This window comes from Neolamprologus brichardi, chromosome 8 (genome assembly GCF_056152115.1).
Source record: "Neolamprologus brichardi isolate AB-2024 chromosome 8, ASM5615211v1, whole genome shotgun sequence".
In the NCBI taxonomy this organism is placed as follows: Eukaryota; Metazoa; Chordata; class Actinopteri; order Cichliformes; family Cichlidae; genus Neolamprologus; species Neolamprologus brichardi.
In genome coordinates this window covers 17,076,618-17,095,960 of record NC_142111.1, presented here as the reverse complement: position 1 = coordinate 17,095,960, position 19,343 = coordinate 17,076,618, and the positions used below count along the sequence as shown (strand labels likewise).

Below are 19,343 nucleotides of genomic sequence, written 5' to 3'. Positions count from 1 at the left end.
TTTTTTGTTTTTTAGATTTAAATGCTAAGCTTGTCTCATGGTGAGGTTATAATCGAGAACTAAATCAGTTTATGTGTGTTACACTTGAATTTGTTCGATTTTTATTTACGCCCTGTGACTAATGTGCGCCTCCTGTGTCAGCAAGCAAAAATTCAAAAATAAAGATGATTTTCCCGATCGTTTAAAAAAAAAAGAAGTAATGAAATCAAATAACACTTTTCTTGTGTTTTTATGTTTGCAGGAGGGGTGATGCGGATTTTTAGCCACTTTTATTGTCTATAGTTCCTATATTAATATCAAAACAAATCCGGCATTTATGTTGTTTTATTCATTTGAAATTAAAATTATGAAAATGAAATCACCACCGTCACACTGATCCAAACAGAGATTTATTAAAACCACAATTATTCAATTAATACACATTAGTTCATCTTAAGGAGACTGACATCATTAGCTACGTCTTGACAAAATGTTTCATACACACACACTCGCGCAACGGCATACACACTTTGTAGAGATCCACGGATATATATATTTTTTATTTGAACAATTTACATTGTGCGTGTATCCACATATGTACAAAATCCATTTATTATGATACATTTAATTTCAAACAAAATAAATACATAAAACAAACAGGCCTACTTATTAAAATCCACAATTTTTAACAACAAAAAAGAAAGAGGCCTTTGATGTGCAAGTGAAAAAAGTTTCCTCCGAGACTAAAAATATAGGCTATTTTGTGAAGGGGAGAAATGTGCTGCTTACAGTTGGTCCCATATAATTTTGTACGCACATTATATCTATTTATATAGTTTGTATATATAATACTGAATAGTACACACAAATTCAACGGTAGCTGAAAGATCTCTCACAAAACTCGAGTTATACATCCTTGACAAACGCTACATAGACTTGTTTGTTGACACAATGAAACCACAGTCAGAAAAAAGATGAAAGAAAACTTTGAAAAACGAGTCACACAGTTGTGACGTTGGTGACTAGGTGTTTATATTGCACATCGGTACTTACATAAAAGTTTAAATCACTAGGTTGTAATTTGTCTGCCTCACAAATCTCACAACTGTTTTGATTTATCGGTCGGATTGTAACCGGTCTAAGTGCACTCCGGGCCGGAGGACTCTTCTGACAAGGACCGCTGTGCTCTGAAGGGGTCAAACCCATTCTCATCTACCGACAGGCAATTCCCTGCCGAACTGTAACCCTTCTTCTTCGCTCTCCTCTCCTCCATCTTGATTGTGTCGTACAGCCCCTGCGGAGCTTCGTCTAGCAGGTTATCTCTCTCTGAGTAGGACGGTTTCATTTGGCACACGTTGCGCAGCAGCAGCAGGGCTGGTGCGTAAAGCACATTGACAAGACCCATACCAAGATTAAGTTGTACAAAACCGAGACTGTGCACTATCTGCCCGGCTACTATGGGACCCATAGCATAAGCGACAGAGTAGGAAATATCTGCAATAGCATAAACACTACCATACACAGAAACATGACGCACATCAACTAAAAATGCAAGTGTGGGCAGCAGGGCAGTGTCTACCAGCGCTATGCCAAAACAGATGCCGCACAGCGGGGCGATAAGCTGCCCAAAAGTTTTGCATGCGGGAACTGTGCAGGAGCTCGCCCCTATGATAACCATGCCCACAGCTCCGTAAAACCACTGCAAATTTGGATGTTGTGCTGCCAATTTAACCGTTATGTAAACACCGAGAACGTGAGGGAAGAAGGCTGGGAGCCAGGTGAGCCCCATTTCCCACTGAGATGAGTGCATGGTGGTTTCCATCCAGTTGGCTATAGTTGGCTCTAGAAAGGCAAGGGGGATGTTACACACTGTCAGTGCCCCGGCCACCACAGCTATGTAGGGATCAATCATGAGTCTGTATATGGGGGTGCCGACTGGCATGTTCTCTCTAGTCCTGTTAGAGAATGGCTTGATCACGGTTAGTAGCATTAAGCCATCCGCCAGGCAAATGCAGGCGAGCACGATGAACGGCACTCGTTTGCCGACAAACTCGTATAGGACGCCCCCGAAGGGAGGCGCCACCAGACTCCCGAAAGAGATGAACGCCAGAGCAATGCCGAGCGCCCTGCTTCTCTCTGCCTCCTCCGTGTATTTGTCAGCTATCATTGCGAGTCCAGAGGTGTCTGCGAAAGCAGAACCGAGACCCTGCAAACTTCTGGCCATAAAGAGAGTCGCGTAATTCTCCCCGAAAGCGAAGATGCAGGTAGAGACAAACATGACAGTCAGTCCAATTAAAAGTGGAATGTCATATCCCACCCGGTCTATGAAAGTTCCCGACAGGGGGTTAACTAAGAGCTGGAGGATGGCTTTTGATGCAAAAAGTATTCCTATCTGGATATCTAAATTGTCCTTGTTGCTTTTGTCCTGGCTTGTGCTGTTTGCCGAAGTGTTGGAGTGCATCACAACGTGGACGTGTTCTGACTGCTCAAGCTCCAGATCAGCAAGATAGTCTGGAATAATTGGCACGATTACCATGTAGAGCATATTGTCCAACAGGAGAGCCACGCAAACAATCACCAGTATGATCCGTCTTTGCTGGTGAGGATCCCGCATCGCGGTGCCTAACTGCTTGGTTCTTTCGCCCATCTCGGACAGTTTTACAGCGGCTGATTTGGCCAGCCCCGAAGAGCCTCCTTCTCCATCCATGGTGTGCTTTTCTTTAAAAAAAGGATTTTCGATTCAAAACTGTATTTGTGCTTCTTCCGTCTGATGCCGATCTTTTTAACACCTCGGATGACTCATTGGTGCTTTCTTTACACTGAAGTAACGCTCTCCGTCCTCACCTCGCCTGTGCGTAAAGGGAGAGGCGCAGATGAACTTGGCTGCCTCATCTGTGAAGATGGTTTTCTTCAGCTTTCTCCTCTTGTCCTCGGTTCAGCCACGTCCGATGATGTTTCATGATCTCCCGAGAAGTGACGTGGTGAAATCGTAGATTTTCTGCACCTTGCAGAGGTTTCAGCTTCTATTCTTACATTTCAAAGTTTTTGTTTGGAGAGATTTTGATTATTTGCACAACAGAGAACACTCAATCTCGCTTATCTCTGTTGTCATACCTCCTATCACCTGTGGCACTTTTGCGCTCTGCTCCGAGACTACGAGTGACTCCGTGGCCATTGGTGCACATTAACCCGCAGGTTCGGCGCTATTTTAGTCCCTTTTTTTGTCTCCTCTTTTCAGCAAGTGCTATGACGCATCACCAGCTTGCCCCCAAGTGGATCCCTTCTCCACTTGTCTCTTTTATGTTAATCTCCAACCATTGGCAGCAATCACTTCAACCAATAAGAACTGGTGAGCACTATTACAAAGGCGCAGAAGAAAAATCGTTTCGTACTCTCAGTGTGTGACTCTAGACTTTGGAGATATAGAAAAATATATTGCGCTTTGTCATCACCAGTATATACGCACAAGAGACGGTACATGTTTTCAGAATAAAAGTCTATCCATATCAATCGCACAAAACACAACATTTATGACATTTCTTAGACTTGCCAGTAACGTCATTGACCTTATTGTTTAAAGTTACTTTGTCGCACTGCTCTTTTCTGCACCCAAAAGACTCCAGTACCGTGGAGAGATTCCGCCCCCACGGGCTCTTTAAACGGCTAAGTTTGAGTCTCTCACTCATTTTTTTGAAGCAAAGATACTTTTTATGGCCTTCTTAAAAATGTTGCCTAAACTCCCAAAAGTCATGGCGCTTGTTAGCGTTTGCATTTACACGGAATAATGTCGCATGCAGCTCTCTGAGCAGACACTGTGCAGGGTACAAGTTTAACATCGGCGACACCTCGTGGAGAAAATTCATTGGTACAAACAACAGGAGTGGAAATCACTGCATTACCTTTACTAAGTACTACAGTCCTGACATTTTATACAGTTGTAGAATTATTTACAGGCTATTACTACCCAAAGGACCCATTAAAAGAATTTCAATTAAATGCTTTAGTTTCGGTTTCTTTCAAATATTTGTTTTGCGCAGTCCTATTGCTATTTAAGTCTGTTGTTTGTTGTATGACGCTACAAAAGAAACTGCAAAATAATTTTTTTTATAGTTGTTATTCTTACTTTCTGTCTGTGTGTGATTCTAATATATGCATTTTAACAAGACTTCTCTCTGTTTGTCAGTAGAGGGCGATAACGACCTACAAATGATTAAAATAACTCTATTAGCCTACAGTGAACAGGGTAGCGCACGCTAAAGGACAGACCACAAGACTGGCACCTCTTCGTTGCTACTAGAAAACTAATATTAATTGAAGTACAGCAATCTGGGTTAAAAAAAAAAGAATAACATTTAAATTTATTAAATTAAAATTTGCTAATACAACAACAACAATAGTAGTAATAATAAGAATAATAATTAGGCTCAAATAGTTCTTGGTCATTCCTTTAAAAAATAATTCTGCTCTATCCCTTGGAAACAGGGAATGAGGAGATGGGAGAGGTGGCTCAGAAGTTTTGCACAGGAAAGTGTATGAATATATATGTATGCACGTGAGTTGGATTATTTATTAAATATTGAAGATAAAAAGATAAAAAAAAGATTAAGCAGCATGTACTTTATGTAAGTGACTGTGACTAAGTGATTTACATACATATATGTATGTGTGTAGGCACACACACACACACACACACACACACACACACACACACACACACACACACACACACACACACACACACACACACACAGAGAGAGAGATAAACATACATATTACATAAACACTTTAAAAAAATGTATAATATTATTGCCTTATACTTCATTCATGCATAACTTGGCAGAGTTAAGAGTTTCAGCCTAATCCTCAGAGCTGAATTATGGATGATGACTCGGCCTCTGACGTGAAGACAGTACAACAGAGAGGCTTAATGGATGAGACTAGGGGCAAGGTTTTCTAGATGCCTAGTGACGCAGGCGTGATCTAATCCTTTAAAAATCGTTGCATGAAAAATCCACTTGAGATATGTTACATCTTTGACACAGTTCGTGGTCTAATGGCATCAAAATTTATGATAACACTTGTGACCCAGAAACTATTATGAACAGATAGTATTATGTAACACTAAGCCAAGCATCAGAGGTTGGGTTTTACTACCTAACGTGCTTCCTTCCACTCTCTGATATGATCTGACCTCTGGACTGTAGTGTGTAATATTTAATGGAGGGTTTAGTTGCCCTTTGGTTTTCTTCTTTGACAGGCAGCTTTCACCTTTGTCTCTTACATGAGTAAACACATGCTCAGTATTAATGCTGTAAACATGCAGGCTCTTCTTTAAACATCTTGGACTTTTATTTTCTAGGGATGTATTTATTTATTTATTTTTTTAAATTGAAGTTATTATTATCCTCATCCTTATATTAGAGAAAGCTGCCAAATAAGGACAGGCATCATTCTGTTTTCTAACATTGTCTGTGAATAGTAATACATTTAGCACACCTCTATTTTCTATTAACCTTCAGCTTGCCTGGTGGGTGGATCCCAAATCTTAACGTTTCTATTGGATGAAAAGGGTTGTAATCGCTTATTTGTTTTGGGGGAAGGCTCAGTCAGGCTTTATCTGTCTGTGACAGGTTCTACTTTCTTCTTGTGAACTTTCTGCTATTACCACTAGGGATGGGTATTGATAAGATTTTCACGATTCCGATTCCATTTTCGATTCTGTTTAACGATTCGATTCTTTATCGATTCTCTTATCGATTTTTTTTAAAAAAAAAAAGGAGAACACTAAGGTCAATTAGCTTAGATCTTTGTTTTATATCTTCTCTTTGAACAAGATAGAAATTTAGGAATAACATGGCCTTACAAACCCAACAGTGAGATCTTAAGAGATCCAGCATACGGCTCTTCAATGGGGTGTCACAGGGTCCCCAGGAAAAAAAATTGTAAATGTAAAATAATAAAATAAATATTCTTCTGTAGCAATAACAAACTATAACATAAATTATTCTGTAGCAATTACACAAGAATATCCAATAATGTCCCTGCCTACAATTAAACACATTCACTTACCTAAAATCGGGGCATCTGCTGTGGCAAATGGGTTCAAGCCTTTTACCACAAACTTAGTCACTGCGCGGTGACATTCGTCTATCCTGGCCTGAATGGAGACGGTACCGGTAGACTGCAGCGACAACTGCCAGCATCTGAGCCAGCCAGACTCTGTCTGTCTCTCTCATCATGATCACCTAAATGCACCTAAAGGCAGGTTTTGTAATAAGGCAGATCGCGCTAACATATTATGCACTGTTAGTTGATTATTTACCTGCTGCATTAACAGGAGAGGACGTGCAAACGTTACCGCTGCTGCTGGATTGAGGTTCACGAGTCCGGAGCGGAATTAAAAACATGACATTCATTTAAGGTTATAGCGTGTTTTGTGAGCAAATGCTTTTGCATATTCGTAGTGTTTCCTCCCTTAAATGAAATATCTACTTTGCAAGTATTGCAAGTTGCCCTGTTGTCATCCATTCTCGTAAAGTATAACCAAACTTTTTAGCGTTTGAGCCGCCATGTTTCCTGCCAGGTAAATGACGCTCCGCAACATGGTGACGTCATTTGGGGCGACTGGAATCGATAAGGGAATCGTTTGCAAAAATGGCAAACAATTCCAAGGAATTGAAACAGTGGGAACCGGTTCTCAATAAGAACCGGTTTTCGATACCCATCCCTAATTACCACAGTGTCTATCTACAGCTCTGACCAAATTAGATCACTAGACCACACACACAATCAGCCAACTGTTTCTAAGAACTTGATGCTGATCTTTTAGTTCTTTAATCTTTCTCAAGAAAAGTCCTGATCGCAGCAGGAGACGTTGGAGGAAGGACATGATTATGCCAAACATTTAACTCCTCCTAATGAGCAGACCTTGCTCATATACTGGAAGGAAATCCGATGCTAATGAGCAGGCTGCATAACAGCATTCCCGAGGCAGCTTCTGATTAGGCGATGCATTTTTTTCCCCTGCTCAAGCTTTTCAACTTACTTTTATCCCCACTTGTCACATTTTTACATTCAAGAAAAGATACAGAAAAAAAAATTCAAACTCACAAAGACATTTCTAACTTAGCACAATGTTCAGCCTTTTTTTTTTTGGTTAGGCATGCTACTCAAAGTGCAGCTGAAGCAAATGGGAATGTCATTTAATTTGCAGGTATTGTCACTGTTCATACTGTACATTAGTTCTGAGTTGACTCGAGTCTTCTGTCTGTCTGGACTATTAAAAACAAAAACGTTCCAATAGCAACTTTAAGAGATGCCTTACTGGGGTAAAAATTATCAGGGCTATGACTTCATGCAATTCAACATTTAAATACAGGGGTTTGTCATTCTAATTTAAGCAGCCAACAGTCTAATTTCAGGACTGCTTCACTGTTGCTCATTAGGCTGAGTCCTTCTCCCTTAAAGAAGGCTGCCATTGATGGTGAGAGAGTTTAATCCCCTTACGACCAGCCTGCGGGCAACAACGTCACACCTCGGAGGTTAGTGTGACAAGGATCGTCTCACAGTGGATTATTTCTGCTGTGGATACATTTAGCATCAGAACTGGAGTCGTTTCTTCTACAGCAGAAATGGCAAACTAATTTTACATCGTGGGCCACATATAGCCCACTTTGATCTGAAGTGCCTTGAGGCGACTTTTGTTGTGATTTGGCGTTATATAAATAAAATTGAATTGAATTGAATTGAAGTGGGGCGAACCAGGGAAACCCCTCCATTTGTCAGTGTAAAGAAGTTTATATGGACATTTAATCCAATTTAATACAGGGAAAAGAAGTGCAATTTCAGCAGTACAACTCAAGTTTTTCTACACAATAAAGAAATGCTGACATCTGTAAGCATGTCTAAAATGACAGAAAAAGCTAAATCTAAATTTACTCTAAAGCTTAACATAAATTTCTTTAGTAGATAGCGATTTTGTGTTTTGTTATTGTTTATCTATTACTTAATTACTTTGATGTAGTATGAATGACAGTAAAGGAGGTCCCTTATTAGTAGGAAAAACTGTAAAAGAGTTAAAAATCCAAAATCTATGCCCTCCTTCACATTTTCCAAAGTCATCAAGTGGGCCGGAAAAGAGTCCTCGATGAGCCAAATCTGGCCCCCAGGCCTTATGTTTGACAGCCCTGCTCTACAGTATGTGCCCCTTCTGTGGTGATCTTTGGAATATACGTGGCTTAGTAACTCAACCCACAAAGACATTTCATTGCTGGTATTATGAAATTGCCAAACCAATATAGCTTAAGGGTAACTGCAAAAAAATCACTAATTTAATCTGTTACAGGTAGGATTATGTGTTCCTGCTCTGAAGCGTCTATTCATGTGCATGCAGACAGAAAATGCAAACGCTTGCCTATTTACTAAAAAAAACTACAGCATTTGTTTTAGAACTATTCGGTGCACTGAAAAGTAAAAACAAAATTGTTAAATATGTTTAAATATATCTGAATATGTCATCAAATTTAGCTCAGTGTAGGTTAATATGAAATGAAGACAAAACACTACCAAACTCTGTGTGGTTTAGTGTATGCATTTCCTAATTTAGACAAGTAGCTATCCTGAAATGAGATTAAGTCCACGTCGCCTAAGAAGGAGCTTAATTGCGCAACGGGCTTAACACAGTAAATATTTCCTCACTGTACAGAGGGGCTGTATTATTTAGCTGTCTACAAAACAAAACCACTATTAAATAATCTGCTTATTAAAATACTTTAGATTTGACACTGACATGTGATAAAAGGCACATTTCTGCTTGCAGCAATTAGGCTTCTTGCTTACAAGCATCTCCATTAGTCGGATTAAAATAGAAAGCGCAAACAGCAGAAGAGGAGCAACATCTGTGTTTATTGTCAGTGGATTCACGTGGATGCTTGAGCAGTGCAGGTTAAAGTCAAGCTGCTGAAAAAAAGAATGCATGAACATTTAAGCTAAGTCCAACATGAGGTATGGTGGCTCCAAGCAAACAGACCGTCCTGTAATGTCATGTACTGTACAAATATGAAATATGAAAATAACACAACTGTACATCTCTGACCTGGCAATGTTTATTTCAAAACATCCTACTACATTTGAATGAGGAACCTATCATGAAAGCAGTTGATGATCTTGGATTTTCACCCGATTTTGCTGGGTTTTCTTTTACTTTGACTTCTTAATATCTGGTTCAACAATCTTCTGTCCAGTGAGGAAATGCCAAACTCCCCCTCGGTAGAACTCATTTCCAAATGAGTAGAGGAGAGCGTTAAATATAGGATTTGTCTTTGCAATAACTGGAAGCATCTACAAGGGAAAAGGCACACAAAAAAGCAAAGGTTTAAGTTGTCTCACATACTATGGCAAGTGTGACATTAAAATGATTGACTCCTTTCATTTTCTTGCTTGTGGAATAAGTCACAAGAATGACGACTGAAACTGCAACTAAGAAACTGTTAAACTAAAAGTCAACAATAATAAGAAGAAAGAGGTGTTTAACTGTTTCATTTTCACATAGTGTTAGGTTGCACAAAACAAAATAAATACATACCATTCTTAGCTTTGGAGAGATGAGCTTCACATTGTCAAAGCAGGCATAGACACACATGATGACATATGGGCCCCAGCACATCAGCAGTACCCTCACAGGCAAACTGGTGTTAAACTGTAAAATAAAGTCCATTGTGTTACATACAACAAGGCTTCAAAAACAGAAAGAGAGTGTCACAATAAGTCTAATAATGGTAGTGATAATGATCTTATCAAGCTTATGTGTAGTTGCTGAAACAAGACATGAAGTAGAGATGCATTTCAGTGGTTTCGTGACCAAAAGTATGTGGTCAACACAAGGTTAGAATGTGGCATAACTGCTGGATGAACAATTAATAGATAACAAATCACACTTGAATAGGATGGAAACCAACTCAGAGCCTTACGTGGGTTGCTTTTCAGACATTCCAACTTATGATTGCCATCTTTTTGAGATCCCCTGCATGAATCGCCACCTTATCACGGTGGAGGGGCTTGTGTTTCCCATTGATCTAGGAGCTATGTGGTTGGGGCAGTCTGCTCTGGTAAGGTCTGCCATGGCAGATTGCCTGACTCCTTACCTATGACACAAGAGTGGTACACATAACCTATGCAGCGTAACAATCCAGGGGTCCAGTGCTCTCTGCCCGGGATAGGGTTACTGGGGTCCTACCCTGGAGCCAGGCCTGGGGTACAGTCTCGAGGACAATTGTCTGATGGCCAGGCCTTAAGCCATGGGGCCCAGCTGGCGTCAGCTTGAAAAAGCAACATAGGTCCATCCTCCTGTTGACCACCCACAGGAGGGGCCCACAGGAGGTGTTCAGTGCTTAGTGGATTGACTGGCAGTCAGAGCAGAGGTCCTGGTACTCTGATCCCTGGCTCCCAAAACTGGTTTGTGGTAGATTCAATATCACCTCACTTATGAGGGACGAGTCCAAGCTGATATAAATATAGTCGGGCTCACTCAACGTACAACTTGGGGTATGGAACCAGTTTCCTTCTCACTGAGGGGTTTAACTCTGTTCCATGCTTAATGTTGTTTTTTATACTTGTATCCCTGTGGTTTGCTGCCTGTGTTTTGTGGTTTAGATTAGATCCAGACCGTTGTTTATGCCTATATGCCAAATGACAGTTCAGAGGACCCAGCCTTCTTAGAGTCCCTTGGTGAAGCTCTCTCTAAGTCGGACTTATTTCTGATTAGTGTTGGACACTGCCAGGGCTGCCCTCTGAGCTTTCTCTCAGGGTTGGTGAGGAGCTTGGTCATTCAACAGGGATTTGGAATAGAGCCGCTGCACCTCCACATCAAAGGGAGCCGGTTGAGGTGGTTTGGGCTGACTAGGATGCCTCCCGGACACCTCCTAGGTGAGGTTTTCTGGGCTTGTAATACAGGGAAGAAGCTCTGGGGCAGACCCAGGACTGGGTGGAGAGATTATGTCTTTGAGCTGGCTTGGGAACATCTGAATGTCCCCCTAGATGGGCAGGAGGAAGTGGCTAGGGTGAGGGAAATCTGGGCTTATTTGCTTAGACTGCTGTCCCCATGACGCCCAGATAAGTGCCATGCCTTTAGCAAGCCATAATTTTCATTTTCTATACAAATTAATCATTATCTCACATTTTTGGAGGATTTTCTTCCTTGCAACTTTGCTTCAGTTCATTGTCTGTGGACTTTAAGCAAAATAATACAATTTTGGAAATTAACAGAAAAAATAAATAAATACAGAATATTTTTTCAGAGAATGTTTTTCTTGATTTTTCCTCTGTAAATTGCTGTTTTTTTAATTCATAACCTTATTCTTGGAAATTACTTTTTTGCCTGAGTTTATTGAGTTTATTATCCTTTTGTACCTGAGAGCTTTAATAATAATAATGATAATGACTATTTTTACCTGCAATGGCCCTAATATTGCAACCGGTCTCACTTCTATGCTCAGCACAAAAAAACTACAATAAAGAGTGGCATGCAAATAGAAGAATGGAGAAATAATAAGCCTGTTAAAGAATAAATAAAATAAAGAAGAAAAAGAAAAGCACTCACCATCAGGTTTAAAGGTTGTGTTTCATTATGCGTAAAATTAACCTGCTTAAACTCGTGGTTTGATTAGAGCCCCTTTGATTAGAGCAAAATAACATTTAAGCTGCTTTCTTCTACACAGCCAGTGATCAGACTCTTTTGTACGACTGTCCAATACTTAACAAAACAAAATATTTTGAAGGCACAATTGGATGTGCTAATACACAATGATTTTTAGTAAAACTGCAGCATGTATTACCCGGTGGTGATGGATCTTCTTGAAATGCTTGTAGATCAAATCATAACATGAGTACATGTTAAAAGCTGGGAGCATCAGGTAGAGCACCACCAGACTTAGCATGTAGGTGATGTAGTCCCTGTTAGAAAAATAACCATGAACAATAAAGAATATGGTAAACAGCTGTAAAAGTCTATGTACTTGTTTTCCATGTGAACTGGCAGCTATAAAAACAGAAAAACTATTGTCCATGGTAAGATTATCTTTTAATATTTACACATTTACCTATCCCCTTTGGTGTAGTCCAGCGTGCAGCACGTCCTCATGGGCTCAAAGTCATAGACGCCCCATCCCAGTAGAGGAACAGCAGACCAGAAGATGGAGAGAATCCAGATGATGCTGCTGATCGTGACAGATGTGGTCCAGAAAAGCTTCTGTCCTACACAGTGTTAATTTTTTAACAGAAAAATCTGATTTAGTTTTAGTCACAAACTTTTGACGTGAGTGTAACTTAGTTTTAGTCTTATTTTGGGAATCTAAATGCTTTTATTTTAAGTTGACTAAATATCACAAGGTTATCGCCGATAAAATATAAAGTCGATTCAGTTGACAAAAATATGAAGAAATATAAAATGTAAACGTTTAAGAGTTGCTCCACATGGTTTACCAATCGGCTTATCCTCTGCCCAACATGAAACAAAAAATTAATAAATAAAAAGTTATACCATTTCCCAGGGGCAGATAAAATATGCATGTTTACGTTTTTTTTAAGACTGACTTTCTCTGAATATCTCATTTCAATTGTGTATAAAACTGCATTAACTAACATTTTGAACACCTATTTGTAGTGCCTTTACTCACTGGTGCAGTACTGGTGATATCTGTCCCAAGCGATTGCAGCTAAGAAACTGATGGATGCCAGTACGGATATCATCCCCTGGAAACCATGATAGGCACAACCATCTTGACCAAATGGCCAGTATCTGAAGACGACAAAGAAACATGTGTCATACTACAACTTGCAGAAAAATGCGCCTAAAATTACACAAACTTATATATAAAAACAAAGTGCTTAGGTATAAAGGTATACAGCTCAATAAAATAAAATAAAATAACCAGAAACTCTTTGATGTAGAGGCTATTCTGATCACAACCCATCATAATTCATAGGTTGTTATAATTTGTGAAGCACAGAAAGTTTTTTCGTCATTGACTTCTCTAATGAGAATTTAAATTGAAAGAAGTCAAAAAGTTTCACAAATAGTCATATACAGGACATATTAATGTAGATCAACACAAAATAAGTGTTTAAGTTGAGGAGTGTTATGGCTACATGGTCAGCAGTAACCATCACCATGCAGTAAACGGCATAAATATATGTGACCATATCACTGTTGTTAAGACAGTGGTGACAGAAAGGCCCTAACTGCAGCTTTCTAATGCGGGAGTCAACCAGTAGGATCACTCCCTCCATAATTATGAACAATAACGTCATTATCACCATGTAGGGCACATGTGAGGGAAAGCAAAAAGTCAAGCTATCACCTCATTTGTTTTTTTCTTTATCATTTTGTGCACACTAAATTCAAACTGTAAATAAAATCCATAAAGCTTATGTTGTGAAAAGGGAAAAGTCCCAATGTAACACCAAATGTGTCTCTGACCTTGAGCAGAATTTGGGTGAAGCATCAATAGGTTATCGTTGTATGCAGGTTTCACTAAAATAGGATCAATTCTCTAGAAGGAGAGGTCTTTGAATTGTGAATGGATGGATGCTTTGCCACATATTAAAAGCAGCAAACAACAAGCATATGAAATATCAAATGACTAATTACATTGGGTCAGTATACACATCTGTATTGTAATAAGTTGTTGTTTTTGTGTTTCATTATGTTCAACTGCACAAACTAAATAAAGTTTAACTTCATTTTATGATAGCTGTGACACTACGAGTGCAGTGGGTTGCTGGGTTCATGAAGGTTACAAATTATCCCACTTAAACTTAAACTTGATTCTAAAATTTGAAAAACTGGTTAGCTTGATAACTGGATTCCAATTAAACATGTGGACATTTTACAATAAGCAAAAAATGAGAAGAGAAATGCAAAAACCAAGTTGACTTTACTTAAATAAATGTATTAATTAACCCCCCCCCCCCCCCCCCCCCCCCTAGTTTGTAGAAAAACAACTGTCTTGCGTAACACTTTACATAATAATTTTAAGGAAAACTCACCGTTCTTAATAGGTCAAGCTGGAAATGTCTCACAACATCAGTACACATTAAGTTTTATAAATAGGAACTACTAATTATTTGATAGCAAGTATTTGGGCTGTTTGGTCACTTTCAACATATTTTCTTGCCAAATGTGAACAAAGTAGATTGTGGATTGGATTATGAAACCCTGAGACTTAGTCAGCTTGTGCTGGACAGCTTAATATGAAAACTTCTGCTGAAAGATTCAGTTATAAAGTGACTGTAGAAGGCCAGAAAATACATTTCTAACAGAGCATGCCCTGTTTATTACCTGAGATAACTTGCATAGGCAGCAGTGAGTCCATTAATATTCAAACTGAGGTCAGCTACAGCAAGGTTGAACACCAGGAAGTTGCTGGGATTGCGCATCTCCCTCACCCTGAGGAAAGAAAGGATGCTGATGGCATTGAGGAAGAACCCCAGCATCCCTAAAAGTGAAAACAAAACAAGGAATAAATTACGTTTCTATTATTTGGTTTCACATTTAACCTCTAGCTGGATTTGTCTGCATGGCCGATCTTATTGTTTTTTGGCCCACAAAGTGTGCAAACAAACAAAATGCAATTTAAGTAGTCTTGGTTTGGAACTTTTAACATCTAACTCATTTCCAAGCATTAACCCCCCCTCCCCCCCAACAAACAAAAACAAGGAATCCCCCTAAAAATACAGCTCTTCCAAATTTATTCATGGTTATCTGGGTCCTTCCTTCTTGTATAACCATACAGCACGCTTCACTTACCGCCAACAAGGAGTGCTGAACCGAATGTAAACATGTCAAACTCTGTGAATCCCTCCGGTAACGTATATGTTGCCATGATGAAGCACACGAATTAGACTTTGCAAAGAAGACGAGTCGTTTTCCTGCAGCGTAGCCACAGTCTGTGCCACAATAAGGCCTTATAAAGGTGCTTTCACGTGAAAAAGCATGAACGCGCTAATCTTAGCAAAGCCCTCTTTACAATCCCCCGAAGAATGTCCTAACAAGCAGACTTCCTGCACACGTTCTGCAAGTGAGTGGTTGCAAACACTTTGCGAGTTTTCTGCGCAATTCTGTCATCTAAAGGCTCTGAAAGTTTATTGCCGAACACTCCGTGGCGAAACCAACCTACAGCTTTTGTAAGCGATAAGAGAAAGGAAACATGGGAAATGTTGTCTTTTAACTTAAAAGAGTGTTGGACTCTTAAGCAGACTTTGACCGGCAGTCTGGACAGTTACACTGATAACTCTTAAATGCACTTTAAGGCTCACCCCACCTATTGGGGTGGGCATAAGAAGACAAGATGAAGCACATACTAATAATGGTGTATAAACACATGGGGAGTGGAGAATAGATGTGGGCGGATCTATGAAATTTTTGCAAATGAAAAAAAATATACCTCGAACATGCACTTTTTGTGTTGACCGTCCTGTCTATTTTATTTATAGTAAATAGCATATTCAAATTACAGACGTTGACCCAAAGTGCTTTAGAGAGACCTTTACATTCCAGGTTTCCAAAAAACTCCTTTTAAAAATATATGAACAGCCTAAAGGTGTGTTTTCTTGTCCAAAAAGGTTGAATCTGTTCATCTGGATGTAGCATTATCAGTGGGAGAAACGTTTCATCACTCATCCAGGTGACTTCTTGTGTTAACTAAGTATTGTGGAAAGTACTTATTGTAAACGTAAAAAGGAAAGTTTTCAGACTAATCTTCAGACTAAAAGTAGAGAAGGTGCCTTTCTCCTGAGTTAAAACTGGGAGCTGGCTCCACAGAAGCCTAAAAGCTGAAGGCTTTCCTCCAATTCTACTTTTAGCTCTTTTCGAAAATCACAAGTGCTCTGTTACGATAACAAGGGAGTTGTTCAAGAGCTTGTATGTGAGAAGAAGGATCTTAAATTCAATTCTGGGTTTAACAGGGAGTCACTGTTGGGTTTTGGATTAATTGGAGGCTTTTCAAGCAACTTTGGGAACAACCGTAAGTTGCTTAATATCAAAAGCCAGTACCCACTTTCATGACTACATCAGGCTATCTCTTTTCTTTCTGCTGTAAAAACAAAATGTTTTCCAGACCGGCCTACACATCACTTTCAGGAAGTAGACCTCTTTTACCTTCAGAACTGTTTTATTTCCTTTTGGCATAGATTCAGCACAGTGCTGGAAAAAATCCTAAGAGATTGTGGTCCATATTGACAAGATAGCATCATAGTTGTTGCAGATTTATTGGTTGCATGTGTGGGATTACAAATATCCTGTTCCACCACATCCCAAACGTCCGCGATTGTATTGAGATCTGGTGAGTGTGGAGGCCATTTGGATACTTGCTGTCATGTACTTGCTGTCATGTTCAAGAAGGCAGTTTGCGAGGATTTGAGGATCTGTGACATGGCATGTTGTCATCCCATGTCACAGCTGTCCTAAGTTACCTTTGGTTATTGTGGCTGCCTAAACCTTTTAAAATGTAACATTTGGGTAGAGTCTGATTGCACCACTAAGCTAGCCACAGATTACCACAACCTCATTAACTATGAAGTAATGAATTGTCCCAATGGACTTATAATACCCTTTTCTAAACTGTCCATATTGTCTTTTCTGTAAGCTGTGTTCAGTCCACACACACAAAAAAGCTATGACATGTGTACTTGTCATCTGCTGGCATCTGCTGCTCTGGAACATTTGGGGCGGTAAAAATGCCAATATTTCACAGATAAATTGACAAGTTGGAGCATCTGAATCACATCGCAGAATATTTGTGTGCTGCCCTCAATCCCAACAAAAGGCCTAGCGAGGTGTTTGTTAGAAGCTGGTGGAGTAGTGTGATGCCATTCAGGAACATAAAGCAATGCCAGTTTCTCAATTTCAAAATATTTAATAGCACAATCTGTTAATCTGCTGGGGCTGAGTGTGAAGAAAATAGGCTTAAAATATGAGCGTTGAAGTAACTAAAGAGCGTTTTGAGGTTGAATAAGTTTTAGTCCAACAGCATTTACCAGCTGCATTACGACCTGCACTGCCAGACTTAACATAATGCCAGAGATCAGGACTGTAGCTTTCTTTAATTTAACTGTTTAATTAACATCATCTCAGTCAGAGAGTATTCGTCGTGTTTAGCCGCACACAAATGAAACTGTGGCATAAAACACAAGGCTACAACTCCCTACAAAGGCTAAACATTGATCCGTTGACAAATAGTTAATTACTGCAGCATAATCTGTTGGTTTCGCAATGAAACAAAGGCTTTATTGTTGAAATTCCATTTGAACAAATGACCAGGAACTGAAAGCATTTTTAAAAATATATTTCCTAATTTAAAACTAGAAGCAGTTAAATGGGATAACTCCTATTTTCTAGACACTGGTCTTTTTCTACCTTTTTCTCATAAACAGCTCAGATGGAAATGCCCCTGACCCCAGTGCCATACAGGCGCCAATATACTGTGTTTACATATAGCACCTACTTTAGGTATTGTACTTTCAGGCATGTGAAAAGAAAGGTTTTCACAGGACTCTGCAATCCTGTGAAAAACTAAGAACACCCAAAGAGCAAGAGCTTGTAGAACCACCGTTATAAACAATAATAGTAATAGTTTTCTGTGTGATTTTATGAGTCTCTCATGTTGTTGTGGAGGAATTTTATCCCACCCCTCTTCAAAACAATGCTTCAGCTCACTGAGGTCTGCAGACATTAATTTCTTCTTTCTTGAGGTCCTAACACAGCATTTCACTTTGACTGGGCTATTGCAGCATCTTGATTCTTTTCTTTTTCACTCATTCTGTTGTAGATTTGCTCGTGTGCTTGGGATCATTGTCCTACTGCATGACCCAATTTCAGCCAAGCTTCAGCTGTCGGATAGATGGCCCCAAATTTGACTGTAGAATACTTTGTATTGCTTGGTAGACAGAGGAGTTCATGAACTGGTCAAGGACAGGATTTCATGAACTGTGCATTTTGGCAAATATCTTTCCTTCCCTGTTGAAAGGATATTGTCTTAGAAGTCTTATTATTTCTTTAGTGTGCAGGCTGCCGTGTTCTTTTTTTTCTTTTTTAACATAGAAGAAAAAACATTTGTTACCTGAATGATCCTGATGAGCAAACTGCCAAAACATCTGCTTTTATAGAGGTGCTCGAACTTGCTGATCGTGACAAATCAAGAGCGTTTGACTGTCAGCCCCTTGCTGCTACTTGCCTTCTTAATTCTTTTGTTTTCAAATAAAATCTATGAATAGAGTCCTGTGAAAACGATGTTTTTTTCCCCCATAATGTAGAGAATTGCTTCCATTTTGACTTAATATTTTTTAAATTAACAATTGTATTTATTTAAAATGTATATTTTTGGTAATTAAAAATGAAAAATGTCATTTTGCATCAGTTTCTTTCATTATTATAACACTTTCCCGTTGGTAGATCATTTATTCTTGTAAATAAATCTTAATTGCTATAAAGGCATTATTAAAAGATGCGCCTTACACCCCAATCCAAGATGTGGGGTCATATGGGGAAATGTTATAGGGACAGATGCAGGGTTGGAGGTTTTCCTGTCTGGGACAGCCCTCTTGAAAGAAATGGAACAAAGTTGTATTATCAAGAGACTGAGAGATGACTGGATTAAAGGATTTGAAAACCCTGCCGAGCAGCCATGTCTTTAAACCTCTTTACCTGTGAAAAAAACCCTCAGACTGTGACAATACATCTGTCATCCACAAAGTATGTCATACTCAGATAGCCTGCATATGATGATGTATGAATGTACATGTGTTAATAGCACAGAAAAAAAAAATCACAAAGCATGATGCAATCCAAGTTTTTATTAATGTTTGTTTAGCGGGGGAAGTAGATTCATGCAGTCTTGCAGAGATTAGAAATTATCTCCATAAGAAAAAATGTTTTAAAATTGTATTCAAACCCACTGATTACCTGGATGGAGACAAGCAGTGCAAGTGTTTAACAATTGTTTACACTCAGTGACTTCCCACTGCCATCTAGTGGTCGCTCACTGCTACTATTTAACTACAGTCTGTAAATGAAGTTTCTAACAAAAACGACGGTTTGAGGACATTTAAACCTAATCGAGAGGAATTTTTATCACCTTGTGTTTCATATCATAATTTATTCAGTTTGTTTGTTTTTGGTGAAACTTGGTCAATTTACGTGGAGCAGAAAGCCTTGAGATGGATAAAAATGATAAGATACGAATAACGTTTTAAATGTGTTCAGATATTTCCCCTTTTACTCGAAGAAAAAAGAAGCAAATGCTCACTCAGGTAGATTTAGCGATTGTAGTTCGTCCACCTGCTACTTTTTTATGTCCTATAATTGCAGGCAG

The 19,343-nt window shown here is 39.2% G+C and overlaps 2 protein-coding genes across 2 annotated transcripts; both read right to left on the bottom strand.

Annotated features, from left to right (window-relative positions):
* Positions 1–370: 370 nt before the first annotated feature.
* slc18a3b (solute carrier family 18 member 3b) lies at positions 371–3,236 on the bottom strand. The gene has a single exon (XM_006791079.3). It carries the CDS (start codon positions 2,684–2,686, stop codon positions 1,118–1,120), a length of 1,569 nt encoding a protein of 522 aa, XP_006791142.2. The 5' UTR covers positions 2,687–3,236; the 3' UTR covers positions 371–1,117.
* Positions 3,237–9,065: 5,829 nt separating this feature from the next.
* rgrb (retinal G protein coupled receptor b) lies at positions 9,066–15,159 on the bottom strand. The gene is made up of 7 exons (XM_006791080.3): positions 14,783–15,159; positions 14,315–14,471; positions 12,651–12,772; positions 12,075–12,228; positions 11,811–11,928; positions 9,563–9,676; positions 9,066–9,318 (listed from the first exon to the last, which is right to left on the bottom strand). The coding sequence occupies exons 1-7, from the start codon at positions 14,856–14,858 to the stop codon at positions 9,178–9,180; spliced, it is 882 nt and encodes a 293-aa protein (XP_006791143.1). The 5' UTR covers positions 14,859–15,159; the 3' UTR covers positions 9,066–9,177.
* Positions 15,160–19,343: the final 4,184 nt, after the last annotated feature.